This window comes from Benincasa hispida, chromosome 5 (genome assembly GCF_009727055.1).
Source record: "Benincasa hispida cultivar B227 chromosome 5, ASM972705v1, whole genome shotgun sequence".
NCBI classification, from domain to species: Eukaryota; Viridiplantae; Streptophyta; class Magnoliopsida; order Cucurbitales; family Cucurbitaceae; genus Benincasa; species Benincasa hispida.
The window spans coordinates 59,174,161-59,193,237 of NC_052353.1; the positions used below are offsets into that span (position 1 = coordinate 59,174,161).

At 32.5% G+C, this 19,077-nt stretch overlaps 2 protein-coding genes across 2 annotated transcripts; both read right to left on the reverse strand.

Annotated features, from left to right (window-relative positions):
• Nucleotides 1-1,596: 1,596 nt before the first annotated feature.
• Nucleotides 1,597-5,005, reverse strand: LOC120078256 (14-3-3-like protein D). Its single transcript, XM_039032480.1, has 7 exons — nucleotides 4,785-5,005; nucleotides 3,895-4,201; nucleotides 3,735-3,822; nucleotides 3,026-3,135; nucleotides 2,772-2,920; nucleotides 2,070-2,125; nucleotides 1,597-1,996 (listed from the first exon to the last, which is right to left on the reverse strand). The coding sequence occupies exons 1-7, from the start codon at nucleotides 4,855-4,857 to the stop codon at nucleotides 1,994-1,996; spliced, it is 786 nt and encodes a 261-aa protein (XP_038888408.1). The 5' UTR covers nucleotides 4,858-5,005; the 3' UTR covers nucleotides 1,597-1,993.
• A 7,915-nt stretch (nucleotides 5,006-12,920) lies between these two features.
• Nucleotides 12,921-13,907, reverse strand: LOC120077425. Its single transcript, XM_039031306.1, has 3 exons — nucleotides 13,581-13,907; nucleotides 13,419-13,502; nucleotides 12,921-13,334 (listed from the first exon to the last, which is right to left on the reverse strand). The coding sequence occupies exons 1-3, from the start codon at nucleotides 13,905-13,907 to the stop codon at nucleotides 12,921-12,923; spliced, it is 825 nt and encodes a 274-aa protein (XP_038887234.1).
• Nucleotides 13,908-19,077: the final 5,170 nt, after the last annotated feature.

Below are 19,077 nucleotides of genomic sequence, written 5' to 3' on the forward strand. Positions count from 1 at the left end.
TAAAAAAAAATAAAAGAAAGGAGAATTTTCAAAAATAGAAAAAAAAAAGAAAAAAAATATTTACATAAAATAACAAAATTTTAATTTTCTTTGATAGAGATTGATAGAAGTCTATAAATGTCTATCAATGATTTTTTTTTTAGATAAATAATTTGACATTTTTTCTATTTATGAAAATTTTCCTAAAAAGATCAAATGGTTTTAAACATCATGCTACACTCAAAGTTTATCAACGAACAACAATTTAGTAACCAAGGCTTAAGTTTAAGTCTTTATTCTAGTAACCAAGGCTTAAGTTTAATCATTTAGGATGAACACTTGACCAGATGTATTTAGTATAATTTCTTGAGATCATGTGTTTTTATTTTATTTTTTTAAAAAAACAAATTAACTTATCTTAATAAATAAAGAGCAGTTTAATCATATTACCAAATCTAATTTGTTTCAAAACTTCTAAAACTATAAAATTTTATTCGACGAATATTTTTCCAATAATATCCGCATGAAAGATGTCCACCAAAATAAGTAAAAATTTGAAAAGATATATTTAAAAAAGTTAGGTTGATTCAAGAACTTTCAATTTTGAAATTCAACATTATTAATAATTAATTGAGCTATTAATACAATTTTAAAATTTGTGTCACATAAGACTCAACTTTCAATTTATAATTTAACCTTACAAATAAAAAGGTTTAAAAAGAAAAGTCGAAAAATTCATAAGATGTGTGATACGCCGTAGCAAGCCAGTACTTGATACATAACTCTACACCCTACAGAATGTTCCAAGCAATTTTCACATTCCTGTTCCCATCATACCACACACATCATCTATAAAGTCAGTTTCCTGCCCTAAAAATACAAGGCCAGTTACCAAAAATTTAGGGTCTAGGCAACTCAGATTTTATTTTGTATTTTTCGAATCCTCTAATCCAAACAGTACAATTTTCAAAAAAAAAAAAATTAAAATGTTTTCATTGCATCCAAATTTTATTAAAAGTTTTAAAATACGAAATTATATTAAATAACGATCTAAACATTTAAAAATACTATATACCATGTTATAACCATAATTTATTTTTTAAAAATTAAAATATGTATTATATGACGTTATAAAATAATATTTATACAAACTTTTTAATATAAAACATGTTTATAAATAAATTAATAATAGTTTGTTATCAACTATTATCTTAGAGAGTAACTACGGCTAGTTTTATGATATGTAAATATAGTACAAAACCCATTCTAAATAATTATTTAAATTTGATAGCAAATTCTGAATGTCACCAAACACAGATCTAAAAGCTTGAAATACGACTCTATTTTCATTAAATCCCCTGTTTTCAAATTTTTGTTTTCAAATTTCCTGATAAACAGAAACTATGCTAATCTTTCTTTTTTTTTTTTTAATTACCATCTATTTACATTAAGAGACATTAGAGGGGCAAGAATAAAATCACCAAATAGAATTGTAAATCCATGGTGACAGTGGCAGCTTTAGGAAAGGAATTTTTAGCATTCCTCCATCTGCAAGTAGTGGTAGTCCTAGTTGCCTGTACTCAAATTCTCAATTATTAGTAGAGAGAGAAATGCGTGTAAGGAAGATATATTGATAAAGATTTGACATAGAAGAACATTATATATAATGCTTCAACAGAAACCCTCCATCTGGGCAATGGCATTTTTCATCTAAACAAGATGGATAAAAAAAACACATTAACAGTTCAAGTTCGTTCACCCTGCAACCTATTGACCATCCAATGAGACAAGGGAAAGCTTTGTGCGAATGCAAAGATTAGACCAAACATGTCTAGACATCATACTCAAAAATAAACCACACAATAATGGGGCATCAGAAAAAGGAGAAGAGAAGAACAAAGGGAAGATAATAAAAGGAACCCTCCTTTTATGCTAAACACTAAGAGCAATTATCCGAGTTGCATCCATCATCTCCAGAGTAGTACAGATTGTGCCACTTAAGATGCTATCCGCTTCACTGCAGCAAATGAAGAATGGTTTAAGTATATATCAAATGTGACTAACTGCAACTAACAGTTTGAGCTACTCACCTCGGCATCGTCACCACCAGAAACCTTGGCAGTGCCATTGATCTTTTGGGCATCATCTGCAGCGATGAGGAATCACATGTTAAAACACAGAGAGAGAGAGAGAGAGAGAAAGTAGATTTAATGAGATGGTGAATGGACGCTTGTAGTGGACTTTATGATAAAATAAAAGTTAATTGATTGGGCCACATTTGGAAATATTCAATGACTGATTGTTATCATCCCTAAACAGAGTATGGAGAGGAAGAAATTCATTCTAAACGAAGCAAATATATAAACACAATTTCTCCATATCAGTTTGAAGATTAACTCCAATCTTCTTTTGCAAACAAGGCAAGGATTATCTAGAAAAGAGATCACATGATAATACATTGGCCAAAATTTGTAAACCATGAAACAGGTCAATGCAATGAAGAGATGAGTACATTAGTCAGCCACCATAAAGATTACAGATATCAAGTAATCGACATTTAAAATTCATTTAGTACGTTAATAAGCAATGTGTAACTGTTATTCTGCAAGAGTACAACATCCAATAACTGTTAGTTAGCATAAATGAAGCAGACCGGAGAACACCAAATGTAGCTTTAGAATAACAACGAGACCTTTGTCTGGCAATAAAATTGAATAGAAATCAGATAAAGTCCACACAATTAACCATTTCAATGCATATTGGCTAAGGTCAGTACGGATTTTCACCATTACCTCCATCTTCTGGGATGTCAGAAGTCCATAACGTAAGGTTGTCCCTAAGAAGCTGCATGATTAAGGTGCTATCTTTGTATGACTCCTCATTCAGGGTGTCAAGTTCGGAAATGGCTTCATCAAAAGCTTGCTTTGCAAGGTGGCAGGCCCTAAACAGAAAAAAACCACAATGTTGCCATCAATGTCAACTACACTCCAATTAGGACAACGCTCTGCCAGATTTACTGGTATTATTAGTATTACAATAGCCATACCTTTCAGGTGAATTCAAGATTTCATAATAGAAGACAGAGAAATTTAATGCCAACCCCAGGCGGATAGGATGTGTAGGGGGTAACTCAGATTCGGCTGAGCTAGTTGCAGCCTGCAATAGACAAGATAAAAGAGACAAATGTAAAGGCCAGGAAATGTATAGACAGAAGAGAGCTCTATACTACAATAGAGCTTCTCAATTAAAATGTTAGACCTATGGGTTCAAAGTAATCCAATTAAAAACCTTCTGGCAAATAACTTCCGGTAAAACTTATTTTGAACCAGTTTTACTAGGGAAAAGAGAAGATTCGTTGGTGTATTTGCTTCTATAATCAGAAAAGGGAAGGTAGTACCACCACAAAAAAGCAAATCTTAATGCGAGTTTCCTCTCAAAGGAATCAATGCAAGTAATTTTCTCGATTATCATCCAGACTACTGCCAGAAGAACGTAAATAGTTGTAATCCCAAGAAAATGAACATGCATATACTTATATGACATATCCCATACATTTAACAGCAAAATAAAACACTTGTTCAGTACAATATAAGGGGCAATACAAACAATCAACACAATTTAGAAACAGAGACCAGAGACAGAGAAATTCAACGATTGTTGATATTTAATAAATGGAGAAAAATACAGCAAGACAGAGCAGAAGGCTAGAAGCACATGATTAATATGAAAATAAAGGGGAAGATGAGTATGCACACCTCATATGCTTTCATCGATTGATCAGCTGCATCTCTCTTCTCATTACCAGATTTAAATTCTGCGAGGTAACGATAATAATCTCCTTTCCTGCAATGAAGGATTATTAAATTTCACAAGTTTCTGGTAGTCAAGCACCTAACCATCAACGCACAGACTCACATCTTATAGTAGAATACTGTCGATTCCCCAGCTGAAGCCGAGGGAATTAAGTGCTCATCGATCACTGTCATGATATCATTACAAATACCAGAGAGCTCTGATTCAACCTTTTGTCTGTAATCTTTGATGCGTTTCGCATTTGCTTCATTTCCCTTAGCTTCTTCTTTCTGCTCTATTGATGATAAGATCCTCCACGAGGCTCGCCGTGCACCAACCACATTCTTGTATCCAACAGAAAGTAAGTTTCTTTCCTCAACTGTCAATTCGACATCAAGCTTTGCAACATTCTTCATTGCATCCACCATTTCTGAAAAAAACATAAAAGGAAAAAAAAATCAAAATCACCATCTATCATCGAAAACCAACTACAATCAGAGTTTTGCCATCGAGACAAGCAAAGACAGAACAAGCAGAAAGTTCAATTTGCTTTGTGCTTACAGATAAAACGATGTCCAAGTAGTCTGTGTAAGTAATAGTGAAAAATTAGCTACCAAGCAAAGGAGTGACGATCGAAAAACATACAAAAAGAGAGTATTTTCTATTAAATAGAACAGATCAGACAGAAAACTGTATAAAACAATGGATCAAGAAAGAAAAATACTACTCGAAAAGTTAAATGTAGCCGAATTATAGGCAAACTAACTATCCTCAAATTTCAAACAGATCGAGTAAACGGAAAAACATAACAACGCTTAAATCTGCAAAGACTGCGGAAATTTTACACAAAGGCAGGCGATCGCGCTTCAAATCCGTACACAAAAAGCATAAATACAGAGGGGAAAAAATAAACATAGCACACAACCACAGGAAATGCGATCTGAGCAGACAGTCAAAAGCATAAGCATAGAAATCAAACGGAAATGAGAGAAAATAAGAAGATAGCAGCAAACCATCATAGCGCTCGGCCTGCTCGGCGAGCTTAGCGATGTAAACGAAGTTCTCGCGTTCTTTAGTGGAAGCCATGGCCGATCTGAGACCAAAGAATTAGGGTTTGCTATACAGTGTGGGTTTTTTGGTGGTTCTGGCTCGAAAAGAGAGAGGCAGAGTCAGACCCACAGAATTGGAGAAACCAACGATATCAGGAGAATATAACCTTGAAAATTTTCTTATGGTTAATTTAATTGTGTATATATATATATATATATATTTATTGAAATAATTTATTATTATTATTATGTCTATATATTTGTTTTTCTTCACTGTTCAAAAAGATTCTGGTCTTGATTAGGATGTTTAAATAATTTGAACTCGAACCATAGGTAAGAATTGGATTAGATTAATTTTATCATTGAGTTGAATTTTTCTATTTTTATTGGATTTGGTCAGCTTAAAAAGAAGTTGGGTTGACCCAACTCAACCGGAACTATATATAGATATTCTTTGTTTAAAATTTGTCTATTTTATATTAATTAATTTGTGAATTTTAATTTTTTTTAAAAAATTTTATGATATTTGTCTTTGTTTAAAGTTTGTAATAAATATTATAGATATTTGTTATTTAACATTTAATTTTATGATATTTTAATTATTAGTATATGTAGTATATAAAATTACATATTTTTTATTAAAAATAAAAAGTAAATTATAACTCGACAATCCAATCCGAATTTTAAGGATGATTGTCAATTCAACCAATTCAAATTTTTGAATTTATCCAAAAAACAGTTTCAATCCAATCTAACCCATATACACAATTCTAGGCGAAAATTGACATCCACATTAGCCGCTATCAGAGATAATTCGCAGAAATTTCTCACCAATAGTTGAGCGCCACGTATACCATCATAATTTTTTATATAATAAAAGGAGAAAATCCCTCCTCTATCTGACCAATTAATGGTTGCCACGTTTCACAGTCCACCAATTGCCTATCGACGGTCTTAAATTTTGCAGAGTAAATTCAATGGCCTATTAAGAAAATAAATAACTAAAGGCAATTTTCGAATATACCCTCGTAATTGATTAAAATTTCAATACTGTCCCACACCAATAATTGATTCCCAAAGTGTGTTCTTGACTTCTTGAAATGGATAAAAGTCTCAAATTTAAATCAAAACTACCTTAGTTCGGATGAATCTTTTTTCTACTCGTTTTTATCGTAATTGATACATAATTATTAAGTTAAAAAATAAAGTCTCTATATCGTTATATCAAGTTTATCATTCACATTCTTTTCCAAAATAAAAGCTATTTGAAAATGAGAAAAAAAAAAACCATTAATAGTCCCCTCATTACGATTAGCATACTTGAGAAAATATGAAGCCCAATTTAGCAATTAAAGAATAATTGAGGTACCTTTTCTATTCATAAATTGGGTTACCTTCACTCTTTGATTGCAGAAGATTTCTACCTATGTTTTAAAAAATAAATAAATAAATAATAATAATAATAATAAAAGATTGAAAATATTTTTTTCTAATTCGAAAATTATTTTAGTTCAAACTAATTTGGTTTGTTAATGAAGGTATTGATAATCCGTAGAAATAAAAATTATTATACCTTTTTATTAAGAATAATTAGGAAGATTCAAAGGAAAATGCATTAACTTGATGTGAAATTCATGTTTAAAATAACACTCTGCGTTCATGCATTTACAAAATTCATTATCCTAAAAATTATAAAATTTAACATCTTTAAATGCATGACTTATAATGAAAAGAAGCAAAAATAAACCAAATGAACAAAAGTTGCAGCAATGGATGCATATAAAGTGATCAAATCAACTCCAAATCTTGCACACAAAGAACCATGTGATGAGCAAAAACACAAAGAGAGAAAACGACAAGCGCTTGGACAATAGATGTCAAATCAAAATACAAGTTGGTAGCTAATTTGAGACAGTCATGACAGAGCCAATGAACCTATGACGCGAGTAACCGGCACAGAAGGACATGGAATTAAATGCAAATGTGTTAGAGCATCATTAGAAAGAGGCAAAGAAGCTCCCATTTGACGCCTATAAATAGTGCATCTGAATTTGTCTAAAGAAGGGAGACTTCCTATCAAGAGATTGACTAAAGCTCTATCCAAATTCTTCCATAATTTCATCATTATCATCCTCCTTTCAAGCTTTTATTTGAGAAATTATAAGTGAGAACTCAATCTTCCTCTCTGAAACAGGAGAAAACTCTACCGCCTCCATTACAACCGCTATTGAAGCAACCACCATACAAACCAAAAGAATCAAGAGATTGCAACCGACGGCTTAATAATTTCATTCTCTGCTCCTTGTTACATTTTTTATGTCATCTTATTTATATTAAGTTATTTGAGATTGAAAAACTCGCACGCCTTATTATAAATATAATTTATTCTATATTCAATCCATATCCATATCGTTTCTTTCCTTTATCATGAGCAACTAATTCTTCACTAACATTTTTACTAAATCTTGCATAAGTTAAAGTTCATCTAATTTAATGCGTGCATATTATATTGCTTAAATTTGATTGAGAGATTGATTTAAGTATAAGTAATCAACTACTTGAGAGAGTAAGTGATTGTAGAACTCATTAAACAAGGAAAGAATTAGGTTTTAGAGATAAATTAACCTTTTGTCTAAAATTAGCTTGAGTGTGCGTCCTATAAATAGGGTATTGTGGTTTAAAAACACCTAGAGATGAGTTCTTTATTTTATGAGTTAATGATATGTCCTAATTATCTTCAAAGAGAGCATAAATCAACAATTAAAAGAGCGAGAATGATATCGTCTCTAGTCCAAAATATTAACTCAATCAAGGATGATTTTAGTGTTAGTTTCTTTAATAGATGGGTTGCTTTAGATTCATCTTGCAACTCTAAAAATTTAGAAATTATTGTCACTACTTGTTGGGCCATGAACAAAGGAAGATTTATCCCTCACATACCACCAAATGTGACTGGATTTTCAATTACCTTGAACGTTTAAGGACTGCTTCTAGGGTTTGTTCAAATCTTTTCAGAGATCTCAGTGAAGAAGGATTGCTCTCCCAAGCTGGGTTGGTCTCATCCTTCGCCCAGTTTCATCAAAATTAATGTCGATGCTTCTTGGAACAACGATCCCTCTTGCACTAGTCTAGATTTGGTACTTCGAGATGCATCAAGAAGATTAATTGCAATTTTAGCCTTATCTTCAAGCTGATTTCCCTGCTCCTTTGGCAAAAGCTCGTGCAATTTTGGAAGGATTAAAGCTCGCTCTAATCTCTCAAATGCGGTCAAATCGTGGTTGAAACTTGAATTTGATTGCGTTCAAGCTATAAATCAAATTTCTGGGAAAACCAAAGGTGATAGAGAAATTTGTTGTCGAATTGATGAAATCATCTTCATGAAAAGCTACTTTGAAGAAGCTTCTTTGAATTTGTTCCTCACTTGTGTAATTTGTTTGCCGATTCTGTTGCCAAATTTGCTAAATCTGAATCTTTGAGTTCGTATTTGGTTAAGTGACTTTTCAGATTGTTTCCTTCGATGGGCATCGGAAGTGCTTTTATTATCTTTGCCCTTGTAGCTTAATAATACGAGAATCTAAGAAACACAAACATCGATATAAATATGATCGAATACCGTAATTCGTCAATTTCAAATTACTGTTAAAAATTTAAAATTAAAAGAAATGAAAATTTCAAAGGATATTGAAAAAAAAGAACAACAGAGTTGGGAGATTGAAACTAACAAGCGGAAAGAAGAACTTTGAGTTAAGATGGGATCGACTGTGAGTTGAGGCGTCGTCGATGGCGAGCTGAGGTGTGGTTGACAACGAGTTAAGACGTGGTCGACGACAGACTCGATGACTAAAAATGAAAGTTTTAGACTTTAGGGTTGAGAAGTTAAAAGAGGAAGAGACGAAGTAGAAGGAGATAAGGTTATCGAATTGACTCAATTGAGGGAATGATTTTAATCTAGGGTTCTTGTTTTTATTTTTATGATTATTTTTAGTTGTTTTTTTATTAATTATTTTTTAGTTATTTTTCTTTCCGGCCGAATGTGATTGTAATTATAATATCAATTGCACTACAAGAAATTTTGTCTTTCCGACGAAAATTTTGCCGATGCCAAAAAAAGCTTAAGAAAATCTCATCTTTTCCAACAATAAATTGACCGTCAGAAAAAATGGCTTTTCCGACGATATTTTTTATGTTGTTGAGAAAATTATCTTTCCCCACGATATTTCTCGACGCTCGTATCCAATGTCGTCGGCATACATAATTGGGGAAAAATTTTTGAAAATCTCCTGACGACATATTAGACAGCGTCAGGAGAGATATTTGATCAACATAGATCTCCCAACGATATTTTAAAATACTGTTAGGAGAGCCAAGTTTTCCCAACGCCTTTTAGAGGCATCGAAAGAGGGTTTTAAATTCCTCAATCCCACACACAAGTTTTCCCTAAATCGACTATCTCCCTCAATCCCACCCCCAAATTTTCTTCAAACCGACAACTCACAAACCCACCCTAATTGTCGGATCTACCAGTCCAGTCATCGGATCTGCAAAGCCGCTGCCACTATCACCAGATTTGTGATAGTGGGGACGTTTGGGTTTTTGTATGTGATACATAATAAGGATCCAAAATTGATAGATCCGGGTTACCCGACAGAGATTAAAGTGAAGAATGCTTTGATTATGTCAATTAGCACATTCTCCTGCAAAAGATTTAGTAAGAAAAAGCACAAATAACTTGTTCAATAAAGGATGATCGGTTTACAATAAAAACTCATTGGACAAGCTACTTTGGTCCAACCTTTGCAGCAAGTTTCAATCACCACTACTATTGACCATACCGCCTCATTGTGTAGAAAGGTAAATTTTTCAACGCTCTGAAAAATAATATTGATAGACAAATAGTTATGAGTCCAAGCTCTACCATTTTTTACTCGTTATTTTGGTCAAATCTTAGCTTATTGAGCTTGATCCAAATGAGTTGTAGAAGTTAACGGTTCTGAAGTGAGGGTACCAATGTGTTATTGGAAGATTAGTCTGAGGTTAATCATTTTGTTGATTAAAGATGATTCTGTCTATTGCATTTTTCAATTTAAGTTCTTGCCTTGAATGTTTCTTAGTCCAAACTATAGTGACTTACTTGCTAAATGGATTTGAGTGTTTGTTATTTGAAGTGTGTGTAAGACAAAGTAAAGAAGGTTATGGCCTTGAATCGGTCATTCAACTAGATTAAGTGATAAGTAGGTTTGAATCGTTGGCAATTATGGATAATGACCTTGAAATTTTACGAAAAAAACTCCACCCTGATTTGTGAGAAAATTAAATTAGGAGTAACTATGAAAAGACTCTACAGCTTGAATGGCTCTTTGCTATATAGTCCCCACCTAAGTAGGATTTTCGGAGACCAACTTCTACATGAGATCATTAACTCACTTTTTTTTTTAATCAGTTTGGGGCTCTAAAAGTTCTATTCTTATGATAAGAAACCGTTGTCCACACAACGAAGAAGCATACCTAAGCCTCTGAAACTTTAACAAATTTTAAAATAATATTAAACTTCAACAGTTGAAATGAAAATTTTCAAAGTTCAAGGGTAACTAAGGAATCTAGAGAGTTTTTTTTTTTTTTTTTGTAATTTAACTTTGTTTATTTTAATTATAAGTTTAGGTTGTGTACTTTTAGGATTGTATTTATTTGTGTTTATTAGGTTCTTGAATTATAAGAATATAATTATACTTTGTGAATTATAACCTTCAAATATTTTTGTGAATATGAATAAATAGGTTGTATTGTTCTATATGTTGGTGAGAATTAGATGCACATTTGGAATTGGGAATAATAAGTCTACCTCCTTTTGCCATAATATATTGAAAAATATGAATAGATAGATTAGGTTGTTCTCTGTTGTTCTCTATGTTGATGCGAATTAGATGTATATTTGGAATTGTATTTATTTTGTGTCTATTAGGTTCTTGAATTATAAAAATATACTATGTGAATATGAATAAATAGATTGGATTGTTCTGTATGTTGGTGAGAATTAGATGTATATTTAGAATTATTGAATAATAATCCCATTTCCTTTTGCCATAATACATTAAAAAATATTCTCTTTTAAACCATTTCAAGGAAGAGAATACTTAATAAAATTATTTTTGATATGGATAAGTGCATTTTGAATTTTCTGAGATTGAGCATTGAGTTTTATATCCAGTTTAAAGTTGATATAGGGATAAATGCGTAAATATATTTAAGTTTGAGTTGAATTTAAGTTTTATGGTATATGGAAAAATGCATTAAGTTTGAGATTAAAATGTATGTATGTTAGGGGTGGAGGGGAGAAGAGAGATTAACATACATTTTGAATTTTCTTAGGTTGAACATTGAGTTTCATATTTAGTTTAAAATTGGTGTACAGATAAATGCATAAATATGTTTAAGTTTGAGTTGAATTGGGGGAGGGGTGGTGGAGTTGCCTAAAGTGCATTTGTTAGTTTATTTGATTACATTTGTAAAATTTAAATAGGTTTGATATTTATCAAATTATAAAAATTTAAGTTGGAAAAAAACTTCTCCCGACACTAAATTTAAAGGCGTCGGTAAAAACAACATCTTTATTAAATATTTTTAGAACTTTTCCCGATGCCATGTCCATATATTGTTGGCAAAAAGTAATCTCTCCCAACGCCAATATATGTTGGCATCAAGGTATGTATCTTCTCCTAATGAAAACTTCATAATTTTAGCATCGAGATGCATATACAATCCATACAATTTCAATTTCTCCCGACGCTCATAATCTGGGATCGAGAGAAGCCATAAAATGTGTTTTTGCGACTTCTCCCGACACCAGATTATGAGTGTTAAGAGAAATCGTCTTCACTTCTTCCATTGCGAAATCTTTCAATCCCGATGAAGTAATTTTTTTCATCGAGATAAAGCTTTCCCAATGAGACTATCCCAACAATGTTGTCGACAGTAAAACATTGTCAGGAAAGGTTCTCCTGATACTTTTTTTACTTTTCGCAACGGTTTTGGCCATCAGGAAAGAGTAAATTTCTGCAGTGTAAAATACACATATCTAGACGTATTGTGTCAAATGCATATCCCATGTCGATTATCTGCCCTTTTGAAATATTTGTGCTTCATAGATGAGAATTTGTTTTGTTTAAAAAAATGTCAAAATTTTCTTTAGGTTAGAGTTTTAAACCTTCATGTTTTCATTTATTGTACTAAAAAAACGTTTACAATTATCACTTGTTTTAATTAAGCAATTAACAAGGGAGAATTACATGCTACTGTGATTAAAGAGGAAAAGAAAAAAAGAAAGCACAAGGAAGAAAAAAAAAACACTTAGGATGTGTTTGGTATGTGATAAAATTAGAGAGTTCAGTTGAGTTGAGTTGATAATTATTATCTGGAGAGTTATATTATCTGGGGAGTTAAATTGTCTGTATTTGATGTGTTGAGTTAAGTTGGTAATTATTGTCTGTGTTTGTTGTGCAGAGTTGAGTTGAGTTGAGTTGAAGGATTTGATGCAGTTTTTTTGTGAATGAGATTAGTTCTATTTTTTTCTGTTTGTTTTTTATTTCATTCTTTTATTTTTTTAGTTTTATGCTTTGCTATTGTTGATTAATTTTCAAATATACTCGTAGTTTCTCAAATCATTTATGACATAAATTGGACAATCTCAATTTTTTTTCTCAATTTGTAGAACATAATAAATTATTTTTCATATATTTTTTTTTCAAAAATTGTAATAATTCTAATTCTCTTCAATCAGTAAAACATACCAATAAAATATATTTCATATTACTGCTCAATTAATTGGTATATTGTATATTTTATGTATATATATTGAATGTTTGTATATATATTAAAGGTATATATATTTCATATTGAATGTTTGTATGTATATATATCCAAAAAAAAAAAAAAATCACAAAATATATGTTCTTTTCGATACTTATAATATTAATTATATTTACAAGCACAAAAAGTACATGTTTTCAAGTATGCAAAAGTTATCATTATTTTCGACATGACAGTCCATTGTCCATTTGCTGTTATCCAAAAGAACTATAAACAAAATGTAGGGGTGTGGTCAGTCTACATGTTTCTTCCTAGTAGACGGAGGCAATACCTCTTTCGTGCGTGTTCTGGTACTGCAAGGAAGCAATCTGTCTTCTGAATGTCTGTGACAATGAGGTCAATAAGGGTGACCTGATCATTCTCTTCCAGGTCATCAATGTTGTATATGGCATTTACTACTTCCTTCAACTCCAGCTCATACTTCTCATTTTGCCACGATGCAAGTCTACCCATGTGTGTGCTCTGCATTTCCACAGTCGATTTCACGATGTCGATCATTTCAACTTGGAATGATGACCTCTTCCTCTTACTGCCTCGAGATGACTCGGTAGGTACACTCGCTCTACCTGTAGATTGCTCTGCTGGCTCTTCATCTATTTCATCTTGATTTAATGGTGATTCTGTCTGGCGAACCTCAGGGGTGTGACAGTCCTGTGATCCAAGTCAAATCTCATCTTCAAACTCTCTGAAAGCATTCATCGCCATCACGTATGGGTCCTCACTTGATTGCCTTACTGCTCTGTCTTTCCCAAATACGGCGGAGAGGTCATCGTAATGTGGGAATGGCTTCTTCCACATTCCCTTCGCATTGGGATGACTCTGCATTAATACATATACACATTATTAATATTTATATTATAACACGTATCCGTACATTTTTTTTTTCTAGAATCTTACCCGAACCCAAAGATCGAAAATCTCCCTCTCGACCTGGACACATTTGAACTCCTCGTTCCAATTGAACCCCGACTGACTTAACATCTCTGATACTGCATTGTATTGTTTCTTCAGACTCCTCACCTTGCACTCAATGGTGTTTTTATTCAGTGCGCACCCGGGCACTTTCTCATGCAGAATTTGCTCCAAGTGTTGTAGGTATCCTGGTCGAAACGTCCCATTATCGGACCTCCAACCGGTCTCCACCAAATACAATAGAGCTTCCACCAACCTAGCATCTTCCACCTTCGACCATACGTGTTTAGACCTCTTACTATTACCTGTCATTATGCTGAATGCATACGTTTGTTGAATGAAAAGATGCTATAAATTAAACACATGCACAAACAAAGGATAAATTGCTGAAATTATATGTTCCAATTTAATTTGTTCACACAGAGTCTTGGCACAAAACATTTTCATGACATACTTAGAATGTTTCATAATTAAATTCCATTCAGTAGTAAAAGAAAAGTAAGCAATGAACATTGAATAATCAAGCTTTTTGCCATTGAGTAAACATTTTGACCGCTAAGTCATCCCTGAACTTGGTTCATTCCTCTGATAATTCAACAAATTCAATATGATCCTCATCAAGACCAACTGATGCAAAATTCTCCTCATCGGGCACGTCAAGCATTGCACCGATTCCCATCTCTCTTGTGATCAAGTTGTGATTAAGGCAACATGCAGTTATTGTTCGACATTGGACTTGTATTGGGTAGAATGATTTTCCCCTAAGAATAGCCCACCGCCCATTTAGCAACCCAAACGCTTGCTCGATAACGTTCCTTTCTAAAGAATGTTTCATGTTGAAAAATTCTCTTGCAGTTGTCGGTGCGTTTCCTGCTCCACGCTAATCGGAGAGATGGTATCGTTCCTCTCTGTACGGTGCCAAGAATCCTTCAGTGTTGGGGTATCCAGCATCACATAGGTAATAGTATCCTGTACACGTTTCGAAATGTCATGCACATGTGTTGTGGCATGTACGCATGTTTAAATAACGTATACGATTATTATAATACCCTTTGGAACCCTCAATCCGTACGGTCGCAAAAACGCATCCTTAAGAACCCTTGAATCGACTGCAGACCCTTCTCACCCTGGAAAAACGAAGACGAACTCCCCATTTTGATCACACACCGCAAGAACGTTTGTGGCAATCTCTCCCTTTCTCGTCCTATATCGAGGTTGATCGACGACACTAACATTCACTTTAATGTATGTGCCGTCTAGCGCACCTAGACAATTCTGTTTCTCTCAAGTGATCAGAATGAATTAAAAAAAAAAATCTATTGTTGCATGCATATTTATGACGTATTCATATAAAAAACTGAGTAATTTTTGTACCTGAAACCACTTCCATCTTCCATCGGTGCATGTATTTGTAATCGGTTCTGGTTTTCTTAACAAAACAGTGTGAAGTTGTAAGACTGCCCTAAGAACTGCGTTGAAATATCTCGAAACTGTCTCACTATACCTCGAAAAGTTTCTGCGTACCACTCGATTCTTGACATCGTGTGCAAGAATGTGTAGGAATATCACAACCATCTCTTCGACGTCCATACATCTTGTTGGTTCCAAACAATCAGTCGACCATAGCATATTACATAGAATCGTAAAGGTATGTCTATCCATTCGAGTGCTTTCACGACATGCCAAGTCACTCTCATAAATTAGGCGAAAGAAGGTCAACTGCCTAATGCAGTACCTAGCATATGTCGGTTGTCTCTCTATCCTTTGGTAGTTGTTCAATAACGTGGTTAGTGTTATGATCAACTGTATTTAAGAGTGAGAAATAATTCTCATGATCGAAAAGAGGTCTTCAACAGTATCCATCTTTATAGGGAAAGGGATACACAAGTTGTTCCTGAAAGGGTAAGGTATTTGGCGGATTATGTTTCAAGATTAAGAAATAATAGCAAACGAGGTCAAGCGTCGGTATTGGGCATATTGGGTTATAGTTTAGATTTATGGTGTTATTTCCCAATATACCTATAATAATCTAAAAACATGTTTTCAAGGGCTTCGTGGGTTTTTTTCCTAAGGATAGGGTTGAGGATATTTTAGTTAAGTCTTTTTAAGGGCTTAGTGGGGTTTTTTTTTTTTTTAAAGGCCCAATGTACCTATAATAATCTAAACTTGTCATAATCCTAGTTCCTAGGACAATAAATTTTCACCGAGAGATGTGTTAAAATGTATATAGAAAAAAAATATGCATTTTTCCATATTTTCAAAACTTGGTGAACCGATTGTATGAATATTGATATGCAATATTTTTTTAATTCTTATGTCACTGATTAGAAACTATATTTTTCAGAAATTAAACATTGGTTATAATATTAATATCATCGTTTCATTACAATTACATAATTTTTTTTAAAAAAAACAAATTTTGATTGTGAAACGATAGTAAGACATACTAAAATTATTCCTGAAAATACTTGATAATAACACACCAAAATGTATAGAATATGATCTTATTGAAGTTGGAAAAAAAAAAAGAATTGAAATGAACGTATTACTAGATAAAAAAAAAAAATTACATAACAGTATTATTTCACCCATAATTCATAAAAAATTTGAGAAGTATTAGAGGAGGTGAAAAACATGAGCGAGATCCTCATTAGCGAAATCCTCCTCATGAACGAGATCCTCATTTTTTTTCACCTCCTCTGATACTTATCAAATTTTTTATGAATTATAGGTGAAATAGTACTGCTATGTAAGCGAGATCTTGCTCATGAGCGAGATCCTCATTGTTTTTCACCCATTGAATGAACGTATTATTAGATAAATAAAATTACATAACAGTACTATTTCACCCATAATTCATCAAATATTTGATAAGTATTAGAGGAGATGAAAAACAATGAGGATCTCGCTCATGAGGAGGAATGAGCGAAATCTCCCTCATGAACGAGATCCTCCTCATGAGCGAGATCCTCATTGTTTTTCACCCATTGAAATGAACTTATTATTAGATTAAAAAAAAGTATATAATAGTACTATTTCACCCATAATTCATAAAAAATTTGAGAAGTATCAGAGGAGGTGAAAAACAATGAGGATCTCGCTCATGAGGAGGAAGAGCGAGATCCTCCTCATGAGCGAGATTCTCATTGTTTTTCACCCATTGAAATGAACGAATTATTAGATAAAAAAAAATTACATAACAGTACTATTTCACTCATAATTCATAAAAAATTTGAGAAGTATCAGATTAAAAATATCATGTCACCAACCATTAATAAAAAAATTTGTGAACTAGTATTCCCAAGAAAATGTGACCAACAATTAACAAATAACATATTTCCATAAAAAAAAAAAAAAAAATAAGTCCTAAACAAAGAAATACTTTGAACCTCAAAATAACAAACCTTCTCAAACTAATTAGGAATGATTTGTGCAATTAGTTTGGACCCCACAAGAAACACAAAATAATGATAGTTATATTAGAAATAAAATAAAATAAATTGAACCAAGGAGTAACCAATAAAAAAAATAAATTGAACTAAAGAGTAATCAACAAAAGCATACCTTTTTTAGTGGAGAAAGACAGTGGAAATATTAAACGTGGAAAAAGACAGTGGAAATATAGTGGAGAAAGATAGTAGAAATATAAAACGTATGAGTGGAAAGTCATCTATAAATAGAAGAGGGAGAAAGAAGTGGTTGTTGGAGAGAGTTGGGTGCATTTATTAAAGAGTGAAATTAATTTAACCTCATTAATTAAAGAGTGAAATTAATTTGAGTGTTAGTTGAAAGTAAGTAGAAGTCACGTTGGTAGTAAAGTCAAGTAAATAGAAATAACATATTTTCATAAAAAAAAAATGAGGATCTTGCTCAGGATCTTCATGAGCGAGATCTTCATTTCTAGCGAGATTTCCTTCTAAAGGGAGATCACAAAATTAGCGAGATTCAGCCCACATTTCTAGCGAGATCTTCATCACAAAATTAGTGAGATTCAGCCCACATTTCTAACGAGATTTCCTTCTAGAGCGAGATTCTCATCACAAAATTAGCGACATTCAGCCCACATGTCTAGCGAAAACCTCATCACAAAATTAGCGAGATTCAACCCACATTTCTAGCGAGATTTCCTTCTAGAGCGAGATCCTTATCACAAAATTAACGAGATTGAGCCCACATTTCTTAATAAGATTTCCTTCTAGAGCGAGATCCTCATTACAAAATTAGCGAGATTCAGCGAGATTTCCTTCCAAGATGCTCATCACAAAATTAGCGAGATTTACTTCTAGAGCGAGATCCTCATCACAAAATTAGCGAGATTTCACTTGTCCAGGGTTGAAGTTTTGACTTATGTACAACCCTTTATACATATTGTTTCCAAGTTTTTCTTTGTTTGTCAAGTTATGTATGTCGAAACTTCAACCTACGACAACCTTAATATATATATTGTTTCCAAGCTTTTCTTTGTTTGTAGAGTTCTCAACGTTCGACCTCTACATTAATCCAATCCAACCCTCGACTTCTAGCAAAACAACAATATTTCTCTAATATAAGGTCTAATATTTCTCTAATATAATAAGTTTTGAAAACAACCATATTAATATAAAAGGTCCTAGTTTTGAGGGATAAAAAATGAGAGTTTTGAGTGGGTAAAAAAGGGTTTTAATAACCTATAGGTTTTCTTTATGGGCTTAACAAACATGGATAATAAATACCACCCAACTCAACTCAACTCATACCCATTTATCAAACACTACAAGACAATGGAGGGATTATTTGGAAGAGCCATCAGCTATAGCATAATATTGACACTTGACCTTAAATTTTATTACACCAATTCCTTCATTCCACATTCTTTAAAGATAATATATTTTTATCCATTCCCTATGGGCTTCTTGGTCCATCAATATGCCCTAAACTTTGAAAATTGAAGTGCATACTAGATTATTAATATCAATGATAGAAGTAATCTAGAAAACAAAAAGAAAGGATTAAGATCCTTAAGTATAAAATTAAAAGAAAAATGAAATATCATTCTATCGATTTAAATCTTAAATTTTTTTGTAATTATATCAATTTATATAATTCTTTAGATTCCGTTCGACTAATGTTGTGTAAAACTTATAACTTGAGTCAATTAAAACTCTTACATTTTCATAAGTCAATAAATTTAGACTTAAGTATCCATGCATTAATTTTCAAATTCTTCAAAAATGTCAAATTTATGAAATGGACGATTAAAGTAAATGCATTTATGAAAATTGTAATTAAGATCTAAATTGATTCATTTATGAAAACTTAGGGGTTTAATTGTTAAATGATAAGTTTGGCATCTAAGTCTCCCAAACATAAATTCTAACCAAGGTCACGTTTACTAATCCATAACGAAAATTGGTGTAATCAAATCAAGATTTCATTTGTGGATAAATCATAATGGCCCTGAATCGCAAACATAATTGGATTGTTTTTTATCATGTTTACTTAG

Bases quoted from the DNA above. Each gene is read 5' to 3' on its own strand.
- LOC120078256 (XM_039032480.1), bottom strand. From the start codon at position 4,857: ATGGCTTCCACTAAAGAACGCGAGAACTTCGTTTACATCGCTAAGCTC. The intron at 4,202-4,784 runs GTTTGCTGCTAT...TGTTTTTTTCAG, and splicing joins GCAGGCCGAGCGCTATGATG to AAATGGTGGATGCAATGAAG. The intron at 3,136-3,734 runs GTGTGCATACTC...TGTCTATTGCAG, and splicing joins AATCGATGAAAGCATATGAG to GCTGCAACTAGCTCAGCCGA.
- LOC120077425 (XM_039031306.1), bottom strand. From the start codon at position 13,907: ATGACAGGTAATAGTAAGAGGTCTAAACACGTATGGTCGAAGGTGGAA. The intron at 13,503-13,580 runs GTAAGATTCTAG...GTATTAATGCAG, and splicing joins TTTTCGATCTTTGGGTTCGG to AGTCATCCCAATGCGAAGGG. The intron at 13,335-13,418 runs GTAAGGCAATCA...CTTGGATCACAG, and splicing joins TATTTGGGAAAGACAGAGCA to GACTGTCACACCCCTGAGGT.